Source organism: Lithobates pipiens, unplaced genomic scaffold, assembly GCF_037356315.1.
Source record: "Lithobates pipiens isolate NorthernLeopardFrog02 unplaced genomic scaffold, aLitPip1_a1.2 Scaffold_13, whole genome shotgun sequence".
Lineage (NCBI taxonomy): Eukaryota > Metazoa > Chordata > Amphibia > Anura > Ranidae > Lithobates > Lithobates pipiens.
In genome coordinates, this window is record NW_027507718.1 from 352,025,474 (window position 1) to 352,050,038 (window position 24,565).

A 24,565-nucleotide genomic window follows, 5' to 3' on the forward strand; every position below is an offset into this window, starting at 1 on the left:
GTGGTAGTGTTGCTGTTTTTAACACTTTCTGCTAGTTCTCTCCTAAAGGGGCGATATAACCCTAAGGTCTGCTGTGTCTTTCAATGAGAGGATTTTACAGTGAGTACAAAAATCCTTTTTAAATATATATAAACAACAAATAGAGGAAAAGCAACAAACCTATATTAAAATATAAAACATGTTATATGTTTTATATTTTATCTTGAAATTCTTTACCCTTTCCAGTGTGCAGTGTAGCTTCTGTCCCAAACACTTTGCATGACTTGCACCTTTTCCCTTGGTATGTGTATTGCTTGTTTTGTGTTTATTTTTATTTTTTTGCATGTGTTTTTTGTTTTTGTTTTTGTTTTTCTTTTTCTTTTTTTAAAACGTTTGCCTCCACTCCCTGTTCTAGGTATTTTACAGATGTGTGGCAGCAAACTGTTGCCCTCCATGTTTGAAGCACACCCACTCCGGCTCATTCGGAGTGCCTCTTTCTTTGCAGGTTTGTGTGGAATGCTGGGTACTGTGGAAGCCACACGCCACAGCCTGTGTGATCTGAATCCACAAAGCCATACCTTACTTCACAATTACATTGGTTTTCACTACCACTCACTTCATGCATGTCAGCTGCATTGATTCTTTTCATATGGCTTTTTTTTTTCTGAACATTGCAGTTTGTTTTACATGCCCATCTTTTCCAACTTGCATTACTTTGCATCTATGTTTTTGGAGACGGTTGTGGTAAAATCTTTAGGCCATGAATTCTCATGCAACATGTCAAGTGTCTGCTTTTACTGCAGTATCCAAATAAAGAACCGAATCTCCATTGTTATCCACGTAGAAGTCAAATACCAGTTTTATTGCCCCACGGATTTCATTGCCCAGTTAAAGTAAAGGAAAATGTTCGCTCCCTATACCAACACTCGTGAAAAAGCTAGCAGTTTAAAGGGCAGGTTGATGCTTTGGTTTTAATACTTTAAGTCCATGATCTGGACCAAGTATATATAGATAAAGGACTCTCCTTTTAAAAAAATAAATAAACTTTTTCATTTTCTACATTCTTGCTCCAAGAAAGTCACACACAGCCAGAAAAATATTATTCTCAGAAGACCAGCAATTGCACCCCCCTTGGTTTTCTCATGACCGATGTCCATATTCAATTTCTGTATTTTAAATTTTTTTGGATTTTCCAGGATACACTGTACATTGCTACTAAAACCTAAGATCTTGCCATAATTGTCTGTATAGTTCACAAGACATAGTGCCTGTGTGTGTGGTGTTTTTTTTTTCTTCCCAATTGAGCCTTTGTAATTCTGAAATAATTTATGGTTTTATTGCATTACAAAAGATTATCATATATGATTTTTTTATTTTTATTTTTAATCGTGCAAGAAATGGTGCTAGATGCATTGAATTAATTTCTAATGAACACTAATATTTTAAAGTGGGTCTGTCATTCCATCTATATAAATAATTGCATACTAGGTGGAGTACTATAGCAACGTGTTAAAGGAGTGCTCCAGGCAATGGGCAAGATATATAAATCGATATGTAAAATGAAAATCTATCTGCCTATCTGCCTGTAGCTTCCTTATGTTGCTGAATATACTGTTAAGATCTGTGAATGGCGTTGGTTTACTAAAGAAACAGAGGCTGCTCATTTTGGAAAAAAATGTTTACTTTGCAGCGTGTATGGTGTTCCTTTTGAATACACAATCATGTTTGAGTGAATTTAAATAAAAACAGGATTTAAAGTACACAGCTCCGGAGAAGAACAGGCCAGAAAATTGGACTTTTAGACCCCATGCACACTGGACTTTTTTTTGACCTTTTTACAGCAGCTGTTTTTGGCTGTAGATGTTTTTTTCTACAGTCATTAAACTCTCCATGTTCTCCTATGTGTCCATGCGCACACACAGGCTGTTATCGGCGGTTTTGGGCAGTAGCGTTTTTGAGCAGTAAAAAACAAACAAAACAAGTGGGTTCTGAGAGACTTTTTTTCAGCTGTAAAAAAGCTCTAATGCTGATAAACGTCAATAAAAACTCAAGTTGCTCACCAGCATTTTTAACATTTTGACCCATAAAAAAAAAAAACCTGCTAAAACGCTGACGCGGAAAAACGCTATTGCAAAAAACAAAAAAATTTGAAAAACTCTTGCTGTAAAGCTACTGCCATTTTTAGAACATTATTTTAATGTCCGGTGTGCATGAGACCTTAAAGGTGTTGCCTATCAGAAAAAACAATGGATAAAAAACATTAAGTATAATTTTTATTTATTTTATATACAATATAGAGATTAAAATCACGGATCTAAAAAAGACTTTGGCATCCTCCTATAGTAGTTTTGGCACCCTCTAGTGGTCAGCCCATAACCACTGCCTATAATTTTATCTCAATTCTATATTTCCGACTCAACAATCCAGGGGTCAGTGTAGGTAGACACTGATCAGATGTCACAAAAGGTGAACCACTTTTTTATAATAATATTCATGTGAACGACATTGTCTATCGGTACAGTATATCTCCCCTTTGCTTTTATAGTACTAAGGGATCTTAATTGCCTGAGTACACCTATAATGATTTTATTAAATGTATTTTTAGAATGATTTGGTTTGTGGGTGCCCCGGTTCTTGTTCCTCCAGTTAGGGCTTTACAGACTCCTTACACCGGTGCACTGATGAACATCATCCTTTAATAGCCATACTGGTAAAGACTGAGTTTCATTGTGCTCCATATTGCTAGCCATACACAATGATATACAACTTAATGTCAAGATATTGTAAGTGACTTTTTTTTTTTGGTCTTCATTCACAGCACCTCACTCCTAAAGAAGCAGTAGGCAAAATGTATAGAACTCTGGCTATATCCGTAACATATGTATTGACATCTGATCATTGTATACTAAGACTGGGATTATTGGGTTAGAGATATAAGATTAAGCATTAATAATATAGTGCATGGGTGTCAAACCCAATTTCATGGCGGGCTCTATCAGTATGGCTGCCCTCAAAGTGCCAGTTGTTTTATCTGGGTATCATTACATACAGTACCTCTGTTTGCAGGCAACTATCCTTGCATGGAGATCTGTCCCTGCTGTGCTGCACCGTGAATGCATGCAAGGATCTGTTAGATCTAGGAGCTGCTGAGAAAAGCTTTACCTTGTAAACACAGAAGCCTTCAGTGTTTACAAGTGGCAGCAGGGGAGCAAGAGTGGAGGGGGAGAGCCGGAAGTGGAGGAATGAAGTTCTACACGCTGGCTAACTGGGTTCGAGGGCCACATGACGAGGCCTGGTGGGCCAGATTCAGCCCACGGGCCCTGTGTTTGACATGTGTTTATAGTGGTTATGGCCTCACCACTAGAGGGTGAAAGTACTATGAGGATGTTAAAGCCTATGCTTTTTTTTATTGTGATTTTTATTCTTTATAATATATATATATATATATATATATATATATATATAATAAAATTTATTTTATAATCATTTTTTTTGTGAGAACACCCTAAAGTCCCATTATCTAACCAGTTCTCTTGTATACTGTATGTGCAACTTACTGGCTATGGTGTTGCTTTCATCCACTAGCGCATCTAAATATTTTCATATGGGTATTCAAAGTGAACACCTCTTTTTTGCCTTTTTTTTTTCACGAACATCCATTTTGCAAAGTAAACATGAACTTTCCAGGGTGATTCCCTTTGCTAGGAGAACAGCTTTAATTCCTTTAGTAAGTCATCCCTGGTGTTGTCCTATTGCACTAATTGAAACTTTATCTATACATGTACATCTTGATCTGTTCTAGCATTGGCGCTTCTGCTCTGCTAGTAAGAGGCAGCGACGGTGACATTGTTGCTGCAACCTCTCTTGCCAGCTGGTCCTGGTCAGATGAAACCAAAATGAAAAGCTCCTTTAAAATAGTTGGGCAACACTTCAAATTATTCCTTACTTTTTCCATGAAGGGCCTGCTTTAAATCACCAGTAGGGCATTTGACATTTCAGTCGGGATTTCTGAGAGCTTGGCACAGAAGGTCACCCATGATGGCTTATGTTGTAAACTGCAGTATGCTTGGCTCATCAAGCCACTATGACACAAAATGTATATTTGTTTTTACTGCTTCTAAGAAACCAATGCCACTCTTCTTACAACATTGTAGCAATGTTGGCATACACATTTCTTCTTCAAATTGAGATGGTGAGATAGTTTGCTACAACTGTCTCCTGTGATCTAAAGAAAATCTTAAACAATCATGAATGTTTTACTCCATTTCTGAATTGGCACCACATGTGAGAGGAGTAGACTGCAGTTTATATATTGGAAGATAAAATGCACTTTTTCAATTATGCATGCAATTTGGTGGCGGGGTTGGCTTGATGGTGACTTTGCTTGGTGGAAACAGTAGATTCTGCAGTTTGGCACTTTATTACCCTGGCATAAGTATGGAGTAAATACTTTTACCTTATGATTCACCTACCCCAGCCAGCAAAATACTACAGGTAGACAGTATCCTCCTACCTCTTCTTCTTTCTTCTTCTTTCTTCTTTCTTCTTCTTTCTTCTTCTTTCTTCTTCTTTCTTCTTCTTTCTTCTTTTTTCTTCTTTTTTCTTCTTTTTTCTTCTTTTTTCTTCTTTTTTCTTCTTTTTTCTTCTTTTTTCTTCTTTTTTCTTCTTTTTTCTTTTTTCTTTCTTCTTTTTTCTTTTTTCTTTTTTCTTTTCTTGTTTTTTCTTTCCTCCTTTTTTTGCTTCATCATTAACAACCAAGAGAAAAGAAGGTTTGCAATTTTATGTGAATGCTTCAATTGCTGATGAGTCACAACCAGTTAAAAATCAACACAGCTGGGCTTGTAAACATGTATTAGTCCAGTATTAACAATGTGCCCTAACCCACAGCATCTAATCGAATATGACCTTTCAGTAGCTGACTTGCTCTGGGTCACGGCACTTAATTACACTATTCTTGAAAAAACCCTGATGGTGATGATTAAACAGCTTCAGATTGTCTATGATGATGCAAAATGGGCATGGAACCACACTGTGCAATATGGGAAGGTGTGAATAATGGTAAAACTGTTTTAGGTGATATTGCCTTTGCAGAACTTAATCGTTCATTTGTATGCTACAGATTTTTCTTTGAGATTAAATTGGACCTGTTTTTACGTGTTCCTCTGTGCAGCTCACAGCACACCAGTGGATATGCCCAGCAGAGGACAGAATGAAGACAAGGACAGCGGCATTGCACGATCAGGTATCTTAAGTGTTCACTGTAACTGTATTCCCATTCTGGTTTGCTTTAGTTGCATTTTATTCATGTTCTATCCTCCCATCACCATGGCATTTGCCTTTCTGTAATTCATGAAGGATGCAAGTGGAAAAGGCAACCACCTTGGTTATTATAAAAAAAAAAAAATATATATATATATATATATATATATAATAATGTATATGGAAATAGCACTTGACCAATCACATAAGTCAAACAGACCATGCTCCTTTTTGTTAATGAAATGTTGCTTGGCTGGGGTTGACTAGTTCCTGAACTCTATGTAAATTTGCTACTCTTTTATACCATAAAACAAATTCTTGGCCTTTTGTGTATCTTTTTGTTAGCTCCTGGTATGCTGTGTAGAATTTAGATTTAGATAGGTTTCTGCTGTGTAACAGCCTAGTGTTGCTGACACTGGGAACATGAATTCATGGAACCCCAACATAATTGCTACCGTACCATACTAATGTTTTTGAGTTGCATTTAGAGCAATGGTGGTCAGCCTGAAAATTTATAAAGGACCTCAAGTGCAGCCATTGACACTTCAGAGGACTGCATAGTGTCATGGTTATGCAATAGTTTGTCTGCTTACCTGTCTCCATGTGTTCATCTCTAGAGACCAGCCGACCCTCACCTGACTGCCTTTGTAATCCATCCTCTGGCATGGCTCCACCCTAGCTCCTATCGGACAACTCTATATTAACCTGTGCACTGCAGGCCAACCCTGCTGATCAACCTTTGTGTGTTAGCTTCTTGTTCCTGCTGTGTGCTCTGCTGTTATTCCGTTACCGACTTTGGTGTGTCCTTGACTATCCCTGTTTGCCTGTGATCCTGACCTTTTGGCGTGTCCCTGACTATTCCTGTCTGCTTGTGGCCCCGACCTTGGCTTTGTCCCTCACCATCCCTATCCTCCTGTTGCCTACTGTGGGTGTGAGCTGGGGGTCGCGACCTGGAGCCAGTTGCAGCCAAGTCCATCCTCACCACTCGAGGCTCTGGTGAACACCTGCTGGCTCTTAGACTCCGCGCCCCAGGGAAGCTTACGCTCTAACCCCGGTGGGATCCATCTTGGTGTTCTGGCGGCCCTGCCTTCCTATCGCCTTGATCCCCATCCGCAGCAGTCAGCTGTAGGGTCCACAACCTTGCGGTGCACACCTAATCCCTACGGTGTGCATCTGTCACCTGGCCTCAAGGTGACCTGACACATAGAAAGTGCTTTTTCGTGCATTGCTTCAAGTTAGACCGCACATTCAAAATTAATTGATGGGAAAGCACCTCAGTTGGTGTCAGCTCATACATTAATAACCCCTTGTATTGGTGTCAGTGACCACAAAATCCCCTGGCACTGGTGTCAGATTGCAGTTATGCCCTCCAGAATTGGTGTCGGTAGCCACAGTAATAACCATCCGCATTGATGCTCATGCTTTGCTATGGTCTGATAGTTGTAGTTGTGGAGTAACTAGAAAGGCATTGATGTGTAAAGTGTTCTTTTTCTGTGATGGCCTACTCTACCACACTGCTGCCTACATGGGAGCCTAGGGTATCTTCCCAGAGCGTCTGCCTAGGTGCAGCTGTTGAGAATGTAGAGCCTAATGCAGTGTACAACATGACGACTTTCCGGCAGACTAGGTCCAACGGTCTTCCCGACAGACTTTCAACGGACTTGGACACACACAATCACACCAAAGTCCGACAGATTCGACCACGAGGACGCACGACTGGACTAGAATAAGAAAGTCCATAGCCAGTAGCCAATAGCTGCCCTAGCGTTGGTTTTGGATTAGCATACAGACTAACGGATTTTTAGACCGTACTCGAATCCGTCGGAAAGATTTGAAACATGTTCTAAATCTAAAGTCCGTCTGATTTTTTTCGACAGCAAAGGTCTGATGAAGCCCACACACTGTCGAATTATCCGACTCATTCCGTCTGACCTTTGCTGTCAAAGACCGTCCGTGTACACAGCATTAGACTTCAACACAAATTCAGCATTGTTCCGCACTTATTTGTACAGTCATAGCTGTTTCGTTGTGTCTGAATTGACTCATGACAGTAATTTGCAGAACCCATTAGGTATGTTTCCACCAGAAGCCATATAGTCTCCCCCTTATACCAGATTAATATTCCTCCTAAACATGTTTGTATCTTTCTGGACAGGGACAGAGCATTCTGTAACCAGTAGATACTACTGATTCTTCCTGTGCCTGGGTCTGTTTTCTTCAGGATTTGTATGTCAATGTCACAATCTTTGTTTCGAAGTCTGTATCATTTACTTTGGATCCAAAGGCATATATATATATATATCATCCAATGAGCAAATTACACCGGACAAATTGAATTATGAATGATTGTCACTATAGCTATTGCTTTTGATTTCAATAAGATTTTAGTCAATATTTTATAAACCTACTTGACAACTAGCACAATCTCAGTCAAAGACCATATTTGCATGGGTTCAGACACTTTGTGTTTGAGATCTGTATGTAGATGCCATACCTATATCTATATTTACATTGCTTTCCAGTGTAGACCCTCCTAATTCCATTTGTCTCTTCTCATCTGCTGTGTGTGTGTGTGTGTGTGTGTGTGTGTATGTATATGTATGTATATATGTATATTATATATATATATATATATATATTATACAGTGAGTGCGAGGACCATGGAGAGGCTGGGCGGACCTTTGATTGGTGCCCCCCCCCCCCCCCAAAAAAAGAGTAAACACAGTTGATTGATAATAAATGGCTTCAGCCAAACCCTAACCACGAATGAAAGAAAAGTTTGTGCCATCATTCATATTCTCTGAAAATGGCGCCAAGAAATCATAAATTCTGTCGGCTATGTAAACTTATGAGCACAACTGTGTATACGCCCATATGTTGTGGCAGGATGGTCTTTGCGTGTTTCTTTTCTGCTGGAATCTGTCAGTCTTGGATACTTTCTGATGCTTGCTACTTATCCTGTAGGTGGTCTTGTTTGCTGTTTAAATCGTTGTGTTGTTGTGGTGCGTGTGTTTTTAATTTTATTTATTTATTTTGTGTCTTGGTCATTACAATACAGTGGCACAGTTTCCGGAGCTTTTTCTTACTGCTGCTCCTCTCCATGCCAGAATCTTTCCCTCTCTTCCTATCATTGTACTGTTGGGCAGAAATCCCTCCACCTGACAGTATGCTGTTGACTTTAGGGCCAGTTGCTGAAATACTGATATGTCCAGCACCCAGATGACTCTCTGCAAAGTGCTTACAGTTGCAAACAGATAGTGGACTCATGGGCTGCATGCTGGCCACATGTTGGGCACCAGAGACTAGGAGTATTGCATGGTTGATTACATTTTGTTTGTTTATTTTGAGCACTTGTTATATTTAACTTCGGAAACAAATTAATCAATGTTAACAGCACGTGGATTGGTCTGCACTGTTTTGGATTTTTTAAAAGTTCTAAAACCGGCAAAGATTTTTCAACCGGGTGTTTTGGATTTTAATTCCCTTGTTATACTTCAACTATAAAGCAAAATTATCACATCTGCAATATAATTATTTTAAACACCGGTTTTATTCTATAACAGCTGTATATACACCTAACAAATGTTTCCTTTTTTCTTGACCTTTTGTTGCAGCATCTCTAAGCAGTCTTCTGATTACCCCTCTTCCTTCACCAAGTACATCATTTTCAAGTAACTATGCCAGCAGCTATCAGCGGCGATTGTTGAGAAGTCAAATCACCAGTCTAGAAAATGGGGTGGTTCCAAGATGGTAATTTATTTTATTTTTTTTTTATTTTTTTTCATCAACCCTTCTGTATCCTGTCTTGTTGGATGATGCACCCATTTGGGGGTATTGGCAAAGCTTTCTCTGTCCTATTTATGATACTACAGAAAACTGGCACAAGTGGCATGCAACAATGCTAGACCTGCTTCAGATCTGGGCTAATTTTTATTTCACAGTTAATTATGAAAGTACCTGTACTAGTTTCAATTTAACAAAGGGATCCCTGCCAGGTTTGACCTGGTATATTGGATGTGATCTGGTAACCTGGCAAATGGCTCACATGCCTCCCTTTGCAGTGAACACACTACATGAGCAGAGCATGTAAATAGGCAGCGAAAGCTAATTTTCCTTCCTGCATCCCTGTCTGTTAACCCACTGCATGCCACATATATAGAATGGAAGAGGATTACATTAACTTAATGGTTTCATAGAGGACCCTATTCCTAAACCAAAACCTTAACGTATGCTTTTAAACGTACCCTTTACTTAATCTGACTCATAATCCAATCGCCCACACTTATCATAGCCCCTAAACCTTATCTAATATGTACATTTTTAATCTAACACCACTCTTAAAATTATGCAGCAAGATCTTTTTGAAAAGATCAAAGAAAACAGAAATGCACCCACAACTCTGGTTCCAAATATCGCTTCAAAAACTGATCCCCCTACAATTGCACTTGGATATACAGTATTCAGTTTGTCAGTGTATGGTCTGCGAATAATATTCCCAGAATAGTTTAGTCTGGCCTTCCTTGGACAACTGTGTATTCCATCGCTTGCTATAGACTACTTCACTATTAGAAAAGTAGCATATTTCATTTGGCTGTCAGTATCGTTTTTAAAGTAAACCTTGCCAATGCTTTATCAGTAGAATAATTTACATCCATGGGCAAATGTACTCCTAGTATATTCCTTTTGGTGATTTAAAAGAAAAATGTGTTGGTGTCTCCTATAACCTTTTCTAAATAATCTGGTTTGCAGGTCAACAGAAGAAACTTTTAGTATGGCGGATGAGAGTTACACTTCAAACCCAGCAATGATTGGCCGCAAGAAGATTGCGATCAGCATCCTCTTTTCTTTGTCTAAAGAGGAGGAAGCACAGAAGAATTTCCAGGACTTCTTTTTCTCCCACTTTCCTTTGTTTGAATCCCACATAAACAAACTAAAATCCTCTATAGAAAAGGTAATGCATATAGCCCCTATACTGTAATGCAGAACTTTGGGATTCAGGCAGTAGCTGGGTGTAAAGTGGATTATGAATGCTGTCAGGAGTATATCGTGTTGCGTTGCTTAACATGTTTGAAGAAAAAAACAGATTTGTGTGCACTTGGCAAGAATTTGATTACTCTACCACCTTGACCTTCTAATGTAATGGGTGCAACCTTGTCAGAAAGCAAAACATACCAGTGTGGAAAATGCATCATTAGTCCACTTAGAGGGTCACATCTGCATCATTGTTGCACACCATATTGCCAAGTGACATTATTTTAGCAGCTCCTAATTTTTATTCGGGTTGCTCAAAAATGGCAATGTATGAGCAGTATTACAGCCCTCCATTCTGTTTGCAAGCAAAGTATGGCTGTCTAAGCAACATGCTTATTAGGAATGCTTGTCATGTGTATGCATTGTAGCGGCAGTTGCAGCAAAATGTATGTGTGCACATCTCCCATAAATACCACTGATGTGTATAGAAGTTCTGCTATTGCAATGGGTTAAGAGTGTCAGTCTTGTCATACCACGGAAGTACTAATGATCTCCTTCATAGAATGTCATGGGAGTAGAAGATTAATTGCTCAATAATTCAATCTTGTATGTTTGCTGGGGAATTTTCTCCTAAACATAAAAATAATGTAATATCTTAATTGTACAGTGCATAACATAGGAGTTGATTCTTAGCCCCTGTACACACGATCGGAGATTTCGACAACCAAATCCGTCAGATTTTGTCCGTCGGATCTTGTCCAAAATTGTTGCATACACACGGTCGGACTAAGTTGTCGAAAAATGGGATCATTCACAAAGTGATGACGTAATTTCGTTACGATGGGACTACGTTCAGGCTAGTAGCCAATAGCTTTGATGTAGGAATTTGATCTGAGCATGCGTGGCACTTGGTCCGATCAAAATTCTCTACACATGATCGGAGTATGTCCGATCGAACCAGTTGGTCGGGAAATATTTCCAACATGTTGGAAAATTGGGTCCGACGGATATTCCGACGGAAGCAGTCCGATGCATACCACACAGTTGGATTATCCGACAACACGGTCCGATAGGACACATTCCGACGGATTCTCCGACCGTGTGTACAAGGGCTTAGACCATGGGTTATGTGTCAATACCTTTTTAGGTTATTGGATTCTATCGAGATCAGACTGCTTATTGCTTTATGGCTCACTAGCAGTTTCCTGATTGGCTACCCTCAGTGTACATCTGCAGATCTTAACTGAACCCCACAACAGCAGGGCTGCCCTGCAGTGTTTGCAGCGAGTTTTGAGTGCTGCGTGCAGCACTCGCCTCACTCCAGATTGAAGACTTTCTAGCCTCCATCAATATAAAGGACTCGTATTTACATTTGCCTATCTTTCAACCTCCTCAGAGGTTGTTGTGATTTGCAGTAGGGGAACATCATTTTCAGTTTGTGGCTCTACCCTTAGGGCTTGCTACAGCTCCCCGGGTGTTCACAAAGGTCCTAGCAGCAATACTGGGTTTTTTTAAGGGCCCAAGGGATCTTGGTGCTTGGGTATCTGGACGACCTCCTGCTCAGAGATCAGCCACTACAGGCTCTAGAATAGAGCATAACCTGTACAGTTCAGTATTTCGAAAGCTTGGGCTGGATCATAAATACCGAAAAGTCAACCTTGAGACCAGTTTAGAGTCTAAAGTATTTAGGTCTGATCCTAAATATGGTCCAAGCAAGAGTATTCTTGCCATCCACAAGGATCTGTGCCCTGAAGGATCAGGTGCGTCAGAAAAGGGGTACCAGACAACTCTCCATTCAGCTCTGTATGAGTCTTCTAGGGAGGGTGGTATCCTCCTTTGAAGCGGTGCCCTATGCTCAGTTCCATTACAGGCCTCCACAACAAGACATCTTGTTGGCTTGGAACAGGAGAGGACAAACCCTAGATTATCCAATGTCCTCATCACCTTGGGCACACTTAAGCCTAAACTGGTGATTGCAGGATCAGAACCTGCAAACAGGGAGATCCTTCCTCACAATAACTGGAGAGTACTGACTACAGATGTCAGTCTCTCAGGGGAAATGGTCGAGGACAGAACAGATCCTGCCCATCAATGTCCTGGAATTACGAGCAGTACGACTGGCCCATCGGTCCTGGACGGTGGAGCTTCAGGACTGCCCTATCAGGGTTTAGTCTGACAATGCCATTGCAGTGGCCTATATAAACCACCAAAGCAGTACCAGGAGTCGTTCAGTTCTGAAGGAGGTGAGCCACATACTAGCCTGGGCAGATGGACATGTGCCGATTCTATTGGCAGTCCATATCCCAGAAGTAGAGAACTGGAAGGCATATTATCTCAGCCTCCAGCAGATCTGCCCAGGAGAACGGTCCCTACACCCTGGGGTGTTCCAGGAAAGTTGCCAATGTTGGGGATGGCCAGAGGTCGACCAACTGGCAAAGCTACAGCAGTTTGTGTCCCGAACAAGAGATCCTTTGGCAGTCGGACAGATGTTCTGGTAGTTCTATGGAGCCAGTACTCCCTGGGTTATGCTTTCCCACTGATCCCTCTCCTTCCACATCTGTTAGACAGGATTCAGAGAGAGGGGGTTCCAGTCATTCTGGTGGCACCAGCCTGGCCCGGAAGGCCCTGGTTCCCAGAGATTGTGAGACGTATCGTCCCGATCTACTGTCTCAAGGTCTTATGTTCCACCACAATTTACAGTCTCTAGATTGGACATGGCTATTGAAGCCAGGGTGTTAAAGGACCGTGACATCTTGGGACCAGTGGTGTCTACCCTAGTGAATGCTAGAAAAGCTGTCACTAGGAAGATCTATCCTAAGGTCTGGGAGACTTGTATTGCTTGGTGTGAAGCCAAAAAAATGTCATCCTCGGAAATACGTGATTGGGATAATTCTCTTTTCTACAGTCAGCTGTGGAAATCCAAATTGGCTCAGAGGTCAAGTTTTGGCCCTATTAGGATTCTTTCAAAGGCCTTTAGCCTTCCATTCACTGGTCCGAACCTTTATGCAGGGGGAGCAACTTGTTTGCTTCCCCCCCATTAGGTCACCTATGTGTCCTTGGTACTTGAACTTGGTGCTGTGTGTGTTACAGAAAAAAACATTTGAGCCTATCAAGGAAATTCCATTAGACTTACTGTCAAGCTAGACTTCCTGATGGCCATCACCTCGGCTAGAAGGGTACCGGAGTCGGCAGCCCTTTCATGCAGGGAACCATACTTGATACTTCACCATGACAGGGTCGTGTTATGACCTGTTCCATCCTTTTTGCCAAAAGTGGTGTCAGCCTTTCATTTAAATCAGGACGTTATTTTGCCTTCCCTTTTTCTCTCAGCCTAGTTTGGCAGAAGAGACGTCTGCATTCTTTGAACATTGTCCGGGCAGTCAAGGTTTATTTGTCTAGATCTGCGGAGATCCAAGGATCAGACTCCTTTTTTTGTTTTACCAAAAGGACCCAAGAAGGGGCAGGCAGCTTCCTAGTCTTCCATTGCCAATTGGGTCCATCAATTGGTCATTCAGGCCTATGGTCTGAAACATAAAGCTCCTCCCTTTTTAGGGTAAGAGCTCATTTTATCAGGGGTGTAGGAACCTCCTGGGCTTTTCGCCATCAGGTATCTGTGGCTCAGATTTGTAAGGCTGCTACCTGGTCTTCAGTGCATACGGTCACAAACTTTTATCATGTGGATTTTCGAGCAGCCAAGGATTCAGCTTTCAGCCGCAGTATACTGCGGACTGCCATATAAGGTCTGATGGCTATTTTTTGGCAGGGTGTCTCCCTCCCCTCAAGACTATTGCTCTGTGATGTCCCAGTAGGTAATGAATATTAGTCTAACTCTGTGTCCCATGATCTATGAAAAAGAAAATAGGATTTTTTTTGTCATACTTGCCTATAAAATACTTTTCTTTGAGTACATCATGAGACATAGAGGTCCCTCCCCTCTTTTTGAGGTTTCAGTGCTTGCTACAAAACTGAAGTACTTCCTGTATGGGAGGGGTTATATAGGGGATCACTTCCTGTCTAAAGACCTTTTAGTCTACTAGTGTCTATTGTCCTTGAGATTTATAACCCTGTCAAGAATGTACTGTATGTCAAGACCATCTTATGGTGGCATTCCATCCTGTATTCCCTTGCCAATTGACCCCTTTTCTGTTCCCTATAGGGCAGTCCCTCTATGGGGATCTTTCCTCCTTTTCCACCTGGCTGGGTGCTTAATTTGACTTTTCTTTCAGGGTTTCTGACTTCAGAGAATGAGTCCCTCTTTCCCTACTTGAACCCATTCCCCAAGAGGTTGGGGTTCTTGGGTTCCTTATCTAGCAACCTTCTCATGGGTTGCAGGGCCAGTGCCTGTTTTTCTGTGCACATTTTCAAACCAGTGTTTATTTTTGAGCCTCTACTGTTTCCTGCTTTTGTCTGTCTTTTTCTTCTGATGTCATCTGTCTGTTTGGGTCCATTGACTTTGTGTTTTTCATGTGTGCTTGTTGCGATCTTGGCTTCCTTGTTGCTCACCCCTCAATTTATTGCTTGAGGACGTCCCTTGCTCTAAGAATAAATTCCCGTGCCCTGTACAGTACAAGTAAAGCTGGCCTAAGTTGGATTGTTTTTTCCACTGAAACCTAAGATTCTCCCATCCACATGTTTGAGGTGGATGAAGGAATCCTCTGCTGTACTATTGTATCCTGACAGGGGGACTCCTCTGTTGTCAGAATACAATAGGTTATGTGTATTTTGTTTGTATTTCACATTATGTTACAGGATTGTCCTTGAAATTGTAGTAACGCCTTTTTTTTTCTTCTTTTTTCTCTACAGGCTATGATCTCATGCAGAAAGATTACTGATTCAAGTCAGCGGGTGCAAGTCTATCTCAGTCAGATCATGGAGGCTTTGGCACAGTTCAGGTAGGGTCTTAAAATTTTAGTATTAAGCTGTTGTATATATTAAAAGGGTCCTTGCATCAAATTTTTTTTTTTTTGATCATGTTGATCCTACATAACTCTTAGCTACTGTAATGCAATATTCCTATAATATAGCTATGACTTCATGAGTTTTGGCATTCTAATTCATTGATATTGTTTCAGTCTTTTTCTATCTGTGTAATATTGTGCTATCACTGAAAAAAACACTGAAATCAACATGCTATGATTGTATCTTTGTTAGGTAGCATCATAGTATTAAGTCAAGTTGTTGTAACACCAAATCGGTTTGAGTCATTAACACTTATTTTAATATTGTGAAAAATATTAGTAGGAGCGCTGACTAGTGTGTTAGTGTTTTCTGGGGGGGGGCAGCGGGAGAGATCTCTGCGTTAACTTCACTTAGTACGGCAATCCTATTTTTTATTTTGAACTAAAGAAACTTGAATGTGTGTACCAGGTATTGCAGCTTGCGATTGCACCTATACGAGTGTGTCAAGCCCTCAAGGTGTGGGTGTGTCAGATGATGGAATAGAGACCCAGACCACACACAGGCTGAGCCAGGCAGATGACCTGGAAGATTTTTACCATACCCTTATCTTCTCAGTGGACGCATTTTAGACTCCATTTAATGGCCTTCTCATTTGGGAGTCTTATCTGTACACATGTGCAGAATCTTATGGCTTAAAGGGGTTGTAAAGTCAGGTGTGTGTGTGTGTGTGTGTGTGTGTGTGTGTGTTTTTTTTTTTTTCCCTTTAATGCATTCTATGCAATAAGATTAAAAACCTTCTGTGTGTAGCAGCTCCCCTAATACTTACCTGAGCCCCATCTCTGTCCAACGATGTCCACGTGTGTCTCGGACGTCCGAGACTCTCTTTCCAGATTGGCTGAGACCCGGCAACAGCGCCATTGGCTCCCGCTGCTGTCAATCAAAGTCAGTCAGCCAATCAGGACAGAGGGGGTGGGCCCGGACCGCATCCCCATGTCTGAATGGACACTGCACGGGTTAATGCTATCAATTCCAGGAAACTGAGTCGGCTCAGGTGCCCCCATAGCAAGCTGCTAGCTGTGGGGGCACTCGACAGGAGGTAGGGGCCAGGAGAGTGGAAGAGGGACCCAAGAAGAGGATCTAGGCTGTTCTGTTTATTTCCACTGCAACAGAGAAGGTAAGTATAAACTGTTTGTCCTTTTTCTATAAAAAAAAAACAAGACTTTACAGTTACTAAGTATTGGTCTACAGAGCTGCCTTGTTATGAGCAGGTCGAATGAAGCCGAAAAATCTTTGTCTGGATCTGCCTTGGCCTTTACGCAAGAGTACCTTGTTGCAGCGTAAGAAGTTGAAACTTTGCAGTACAAAAACCTACATGCCCTTCTGCTTTTGTCAATCATAGGCCTCAGGTTCTAAACCAGGAGTCTCAAACTGGTGGACCTCCAGCTGTTGCAGAACTACAATTCCCATGAGGCATAGCAAGACGGACAGTTACAGGCATGACTCCCATAGGCAGAGGCATGATGGAACTTGTAGTTCCGCAACAGCTGGAGGGCGGCCAGTTTGAGACCCCTGCTCTAAACCAAAGCCTCTGTCCCATCTCCGCAAAAAGACCTTAATTTCTAAACCTCTGTTAAAAAGTCCTGGTAGTGAAGGCATGCCCCCACTCGCTTGGGTGAGGGGACATTTGCTGTCCTTGGTGGACCTACCTGGTCGGTTCATACTTTTTATGAAGTTTTACCTGGTCTGGATGTTTGGGCCACAGCAGATGTGAACTCTGGTCAGCAGGTCTTGCAGGCAGCTGTGTGAGGCTCTAACCTGTTTTGTTTTTTTGGGTCTCTTGACTTGTTGCCGTGTGCCCTCCCCTCATATTCAGTTCTTTGAGAAATATGTACCCTAGTGAAGGATTCCCCTATGTTCTGTGACGTTAGATAGAGAAAATAGGATTTTTATTTTACCTGTAAAATCCTTCTCGGAGTACATCACAGGATACTGGGATCCCACCCTTCTTGTGTTGAGTTGGGAGGGGTTATGCTTAAGTGTGTGTTTTTGTGTGTGTTTTTTTTTAAAGTGGCAGCATATCCCTATCATAATGGATACGAATATGCCATGTGTCCTGAGATGTACTCCAAAAATGATCTTCGAGGTAATCCAAAAATCCAATTTTTTTATTTTTTTTTTTATTGGGGTTTTTATGTATATAGATTTATACGTGGGTATAACTGAAATGCTGTTGAGGGCTTTAAATTGCTTTTGTGTATTATTAGGGAGACCATCTGGAATCTGTACTGTGCCCCTCGCATTGCTGAACCAGTGTGGCTTACCATGATGTCCAGCACTACTGAGAAAGGTCAGCTTTGCCAGCATTTTCTGAAAGAGCTGACCTACCTAATTGAGCAACTTAACAAGAACCAGTAAGTACATACTTCGCCTCTGGTTATTTGTAAACGCTTCTTTGGCCGGTGTACACAGCAAATGGTGAAAATGGTCTTCGTATTTGTTCAATGACCATGGTGTTCTTTGTCCTGTTTTTGCAAAAATGGAAGGCTGCCCTTAACACCTTGCAACACCATTTTGTAGTCAGCCAAGTTGTGTGTATGTACATATTATATTATAACATAGTTTTCCTCAACGGAGAACACCTAATCGGACAAATGTGCTTCATAGTGCCGGATACCAGCCCTTGAGTATAACAATTATGAGGGAGTATCCGTGTTCCAAGCAGCTAGCAAGAAATATTGGCATCTCATCAGCATTATAATTGCAATACCAACAATAGTTTCGGACAATCCAACATAAGCTTGCTTGAAAAATCTCCTTTCATGTTGTAAGTGCTTCCTATCTGCTGCAAACACTCTTCACAGCTCCCTGGATTCCCTGCATGCTTTGCAGATTTTTCACTGCTGTTTACTCTTAATTCTCTAAGGACTACATATCCCATGGTACCTTGCTGCCTGCAGTTTGGGTTTCCTCTAGTGACTCTGCTGCCTGAATCACCTCTCAGCGCCTCTGTAGTTCAGAAAGCAGGATCTGTGAATTCTGTGACACAGCTGTGCTTTTTAACAGGTTCATACATTTATTTTTTATTTTTTCTATCAAGGTGAAACATGTTTTTGCACGTTATGGAGCGAAACGCTCACTTCCGCTCGGCCGACATTTAACATTTTAAAATTTTAGAGTTTTATTTGCTTTCCTTCCATTTTGGCTTTGAAGGACCTTCTGTGATTGCACCACCTCACCAAGTTCTTGGGTTTATAGGATGTAATACAAAACCAAAGAATGTTCCCAGCTCAACTTGCCAGCCTGCAACCAACTACCTGATTTAACAGTTTGTGTTTAAAAACAGGGGTTTAGTTTGCACACATTTGCAAATACATGAGTAAGTTGCGGAGGCCGTCACAAGGCGCCCCATTATTATCCGCAGTCCTAACTACGTTTTTAAGAGCCTCCATAGTAGATGCACAATGAAAACTGTTAGACAGGTTAACTCGGGTGGTTGCAGGCTGGCTGATCAGTTGACTGGGAATTTTCTTTGGTTTTGTTTTGCATGCGTTGTCCTTCCATGTGCTCCTTGCAGCAAAGGCCAGTTATAGGTTGGGACAGTGCCCGTTAGTTTGTATTATAAGATATAATGTGGTTGCTGCCATTTTTGGCTTTGACTTAATGTGGCTGAACACACTTTTATATTTTATTTTTTTTCCTTTAGGTTTTTTGCAGCACTTCTCACTGCAGTTTTAACTTACCACTTGGCATGGGTTCCTACTGTGATGCCAAATGACCATCCTCCTATAAAGTCTTTCAGTGAAAAGCACACGTCTCAGTCTGTCAGTCTGCTGGCCAAATCACATCCGTATAATCCTCTTTGGGCACAACTTGGTGAGTATTGCTCACATAGAGGGAAGAAGGCATTTGACGTATTGACTCTGTTGGGTTTGATTTACTAAAACTGGAAGTCCAAAATCTGGTGCAACTGTGCTTTTGTAGCCAATCGGCTTCTAACTTCAGCTTGTTCAATTAAAGGGATTGTAAAGCGAATTAAAAAAAATAAAATAACAAACATGTTATACTTGCCTCCACTGTGCAGCTCGTTTTGCACAGAGTGGCCCCGAACCTGGTCTTCTGGGGTCCCTCGGCGGCTGTCTCGGCTTCCTCCTGCAGGTGTTTCTCACGTTCATGCAAGGGAGCTTGCATGGTGAGAAGCAACTGCGGGCGCGCTCCCGTGACGCTCCCGTGGGGGGGGGACGAGCGCGGGACTTTCGAGGGGTGAGGTAATTAAAACGGGGGGGCTGGGGGCGCCGGGACTGTCAGATGTTTTTTCACCTTAATGCATAGAATGCATTAAGGTGAAAAAACATTTACCTTTACAACCCCTTTTAAGCTTTGGAAAAAAAATCCTGAAAGCTGATTGGTTTCTACGCAGAACTAAAGCAGATTTTGCAGTTTTAGCAAATCAACCCCACTGTTCTTTTTATGTTAAAGAATATACCACTGTCTGCTACTGTATTTTGTCAAATTTAGATTTAAAAAATACCAACATTTTTATCTGTTTTTGTCCTATAGGAGACCTTTACGGGGCTATCGGATCACCAGTTAGAATGACTAGAACTGTTGTGGTTGGGAAACGCAAGGACTTAGTCCAGCGCATTCTGTACATCCTCACCTATTTCATCCGCTGCTCAGAACTACAGGAAAATCGTTTGGTGAGGGACAGGGTCTTAAAGAGAGGCGAACAAGTGGTACAGGGCAGCAATGTCACAACCTCTTTGGAGAAAGGAGAAGTGGAAGAATCAGAATATGTGTTTGTGACTCTAAACAATGAATCTGCTCTGGTCTCTCCTTCGCTACCTTCTAATGCAGGGTCAGCGTGTCCTATAAAAACGATTGGATCTGAGGCTTCTGACCTTTTATTAAAGGTGAACGGTGAGAAAGTAGAAAGTGACAACCAAGCACCATCAGGACAAGCTAGCAATGAATCTTCAGCGATTAACGTCTGCTCTTGCAGAGAAAATACAACCCTAATTAAAGAGGCCAAAGTGGAAACTTTGGTTTCAGTCACAAGAACTCCAGTCTATAATGTAGAAAATTCACTTATTTCACAGCCTATAACATCCCAAGCTAAAGGAAAGCACTGGGCCAACAAATATAGTGACATGGATACTTCAGTGAAACTGACAGACTGGGCAAAGGAAATTCTGTCTGCTGATGGAAGAGGTGAATCTTCTCCACCACAGAAGGTGACATTTAAAATGGGATCTTCCCCCTCTCCAGACAGCGATGTGGAACTGTACAGAAAGGACCTGGAGGGAAATGTTCAATCGCTGCGATCTGACTGCATACAGCCATCATCTGCACCTAATCGCACACTTGCTGCTCACAGAAAAAAGATTTTGTGCTCACGAATTCCATCTTGTGAGGAAGGTTCTAGTATATTTGATGAATATTTTGTGGAGGGTAATAGTATTCAAACAAATACAGTAGACAGCCTTCCACCTCACCCCTTATTATCCGAAAAATGTTTTGCTTCTAGTGATTTATCTGCAGCTAACTGTACAGGTACAAGTATGAATGGCAAGGACTTGATTGATGCTGCACAGGCAGGGTCTGGTATATTCTCTGGTCAAACAGCCTCTTTAATCGTCCCCTGTGGGGATCAAGGCATAAGGACTGAAGTCAGGGCAGTGAGAGACATTCCAAGGAACGAGAGCTGTGACAGTGCACTCGGCCAGAGTGATGAAGAAGCAAATGCTGGTCACATCATTTCAGAAAATTGGGACCATGGTGATCATGATGCTGAAGTGGAACTTCCACTTCCCAGGTAAGAACAGCGTCAGAAAATTACTGTTCCTGTTTTCGTCTTTTATAAATATTAATATACAGTTTATAATTTTTGAAGTTTGCTTAATTTTCTGAGTCTTTTAGGAATCACTGGGGTTAGAATTCTGGAATTGTGTGGTACAGTGCACTGTGATATTCAGTAACTGCAGACAGTCAGGTTGACAGGCAGAATAGTGGACGTTTCTGGATAATATGGGCTATTAGACTCTAAGGCGGGGATAGGCAATTAGTGGATCCTCCAGCTGTTGCAGAACTACAAGTCCCATGAGGCATAGCAAGACAGCCACAAGCATGATACCCAGAGGCATGATGGAACTTGTAGTTTTGCAACAGCTGGAGGTCCGCTAATTGCATATCCCTACGCTAAGGGGTTGATTGATTTACTAAAAGTGGAGCGTGCAAAATCTGGTGCAGCTCTGCATAGAAACCAATCAGCTTCCAGTTTTTTTTTTTTTTTTTTTTTTTGGTTTGTTTTTTCAAAGCTTAACTAAAAGCTGAAGTTAAAAACTGGCTGTCATGCACAGCTGCACCAGATTTTGAACTCTCCAGTAAGTAAATCAACCACTACTACTTTGTGCTATAGGTCTTATCTGTCTTTTATTTATTTATATTTTAATTTATGTAGTAGTTTTAAATTTTTTATTCAATGTAGAGCGTTTATACATAGCAGTTATGTGTTTGTGTTTTTTTTTTTTTTTTTTGTAATGGAAATTGAGAGTGCTTATGTTTAACTTGTATTCCTTAGGTCAGACGTCATTAGCAGTCCAAGTGTCAAGAACTTTGGAAGGTCTCTATTTGGAGGATACTGTTCCACATATATGCCAGACCTAGTGCTTCATGGGATTGCCAGTGCTGAAAAACTGAAGCAGTGCCTGACAGCCAGTCTGGCACACTCCACACTTGTATGTTCTGTTTATACACTAAACTGGTATTATAAGGGGATTTGTTTTGCTATGGAATTTTCTTGACAGGTTGAGATCTAGACAGATATTAGCTGCGATCTTGGGATAGGCTGATTTTACCAGGAAGGGCTCTACAATCAGATGCACTGCAAATGGTACAGATGAGGGATGCTGCATCCACTGTCTGTTTAATCATACAGTCTGAAGTAGAGATAGATATGGAGCCCCCTTTACCTTGACAGTGGCCATGAAAACCATTGTGAAGGCATGGTTAGCGGCTAATTCCCTACACCCTATGCCCCCTGGGCATATCTCGCTGCATAACCCTCTCTGGTATAATCTGAGGTTATCAGAATTTGTCAATACCTGACCCGAGTGTGTGGACACTCAAGGGTATCAAGTATGTGGGTCAGATATGTACTGGGGGACCGGTTACAAACTTTTGATGAGCTAAAACGTAAATACGACCTCTAATACCATTTATTTTGGTTTCTGCAACTCAGGCACACCTTTTTAATACCGAATTTGAAAATTCTCAGGTGGCTCTATACACCTCAGGGATGATTCTTTACCCATGCCCTTGTCTATCATATATAAAATCTTATCAATGTGCACATGGTCCTAGATGCACTTAGAGCTAAGTGGGTGATGGACTTTCCCATTCGGGACGCAGAGGACTGGGAGGAAATGTGAGATTGCTCCTTCTCTCAATTAGTTTTGGCCAGGTCCAATTTAAAATCATCCATAGTGTGTATTTTACACCCATGCGCTTGTACAAACGCTATTCCTCCATACCAGACGCCTGCTGGAGGTGTACCTCACCAGCAGCAGACTTGCATGTATTCTAGAAATGCTCATTGATTTGAAACCCTTTGGACTGGGGTCACTACAACTATTTTGGCAGTCACTATAATCCAAATCCCTCTTACGGTGGACATATGTTTACTGGGACTTGTAAATCCTCTGGCCCATAGCTGGGCCGTTAGAACCCTCATAGGACTACTGCTTTACTATGCTCGAAAAGCCATTGTCCTACGATGGAAATCACCTTCTGCCCCATCAATTAACTTGTGGAAACGTTTGAGTAATACAGCCCTCCCGCTATATAAAACTACATACTTATCCAGAGGCTGTGCCAAGAAATTTCAGAAAGTGCGGAATGTTTGGATGGATTCCCCTAGTACTAACGTTGATTCCCCAGATGATTTATTCAAGACTATGTTGGGTTTGGCTAAATATATGGTGTTGACGTTAGTGGCCTACCCTACAGTAATGGCATGCTGCTCCTGTTATCTGGGATCGGGAGGGGCTGTTTGCGCTCTTTTTATGCTCATTATCCTTTTTTGACTCATGCTTTGTAGGATGTCTGTGAGGAGGATTTTTTAGACTAATTGGAATGTCCGTACGTCTTGGCCTTCACTGGCGTACCACTTGTAACTACTAGATTTAGGTATTTTAAGGAACTAGGTTTTTTTGGTTGTGTTATTGTTGTGCAAGTGAGCCTGGGTATGACAAAAAGCATTGCACAGAGCATGTAAGTATGTTTGTTGTTTAAAAAAAACAAACAAACAAAAAAAGGTTTAATGTTACTTTAACCTCTTCCGAACCACCCCACGTACATTTACTGCGACAGGGCAGCATGAGTGCACACAATCATGTACCTGTATGTGATTTTGTGCATGCGTTTTGGGGGGGGGGGGCGGCATGTGTGCCACTCCCGCTGTTATTGGACACAGTGGGAGCCAATCAGCGGGTCTGGCAACTGCGATTACCGATGCGACCCTCCAATCGTTCATAATAGATGGAGCAGCTGTGTGCTGATGTAAACAAAGCACACCACTGCTCTCTAGTTGAGGAAAAGAGAGGTTGTGTTTCAGCTAAGCTGAATCGCGATCTATGCTCTCTCTTCCTCCCAGTGAATCCAGTCCCTCAGTTAGAAAACCCCTCCAGGGAACATCTTTAACCCTTTGATCGCCCCCCTGTAATTAACGGTCTTGCCGTTTCCATAACCATTAGAGAAAATATCCTAATTTATCAAGTACAGTAGGGAAGGCTGGCAGGATTGCTATTTCTGTCCCTGTGGTAGGAGATTTACTTGATTTTCTGTGGTCACCCCAGGACAGAAACTGGTGCATTTTCCCCAAAAGGGATGTGGAAGTCTGTCCCTCCCCAGTCTACCCAAAACCACCAGACATGCTTTGCTTTGGCTTGGGATCGGCATTGCCATTTAATAAAACAGATGGTGCTTGTAATTTTATAATAGAGGTGGGAAGCCGTGTTTTACACATTGTGTTATAAGCACATGTAATGAATCTTAAAGCAGAGTCCCACCCAAAAGTGACACTTACGCTCATCAGCTTTAAAGGACACACGCCTAGGTGCCTTCCCAGTAATCCTACCCCACCCTGTGAGTCCTTAGTTATGTGCTAGTGTCTAAAAGTGATGGACCTTTCTCACTGGTTGGCTGGGCTGTGGAGGGAGCTGCTGGCTCAGGATTTCAGTGACTCGCTGAGAGGCTGAGCAAGCTGCTGCTCCAGGCATCTAGGTGGCTCCCAACTTCAAACTGCTGATAGAGCATTTGGTCAAAAGGTTCTCACATGGGCTCTGAAGTGTTCGGTCTGCCCCATTGTCACCCACCCTTCCTATTCATTTCTTGGGTAATATTCATAATTTATGAATATTCTGCCTGTGTTATGTATTGTAAAATTTAAGATAGAGGAGTT

At 41.7% G+C, this 24,565-nt stretch overlaps 1 protein-coding gene across 3 annotated transcripts in view; it reads left to right on the forward strand.

Annotated features, from left to right (window-relative positions):
• FNIP2 (folliculin interacting protein 2) overlaps positions 1 to 24,565 on the forward strand; it is a 104,940-nt gene that overhangs the window by 66,499 nt on the left and 13,876 nt on the right. For 2 of the 3 annotated variants that reach the window (XM_077477125.1, XM_077477122.1), the window contains exons 7-15: positions 395 to 484; positions 5,150 to 5,221; positions 8,853 to 8,988; positions 9,988 to 10,189; positions 15,013 to 15,101; positions 17,373 to 17,519; positions 18,812 to 18,981; positions 19,666 to 20,920; positions 21,686 to 21,842. In XM_077477125.1, coding sequence (XP_077333251.1) covers positions 395 to 484; positions 5,150 to 5,221; positions 8,853 to 8,988; positions 9,988 to 10,189; positions 15,013 to 15,101; positions 17,373 to 17,519; positions 18,812 to 18,981; positions 19,666 to 20,920; positions 21,686 to 21,842 — 2,318 coding nt within the window. The remainder of the gene's footprint in view (positions 1 to 394; positions 485 to 5,149; positions 5,222 to 8,852; positions 8,989 to 9,987; positions 10,190 to 15,012; positions 15,102 to 17,372; positions 17,520 to 18,811; positions 18,982 to 19,665; positions 20,921 to 21,685; positions 21,843 to 24,565) is intronic. The other variant, XM_077477123.1, reaches the window with a different exon arrangement.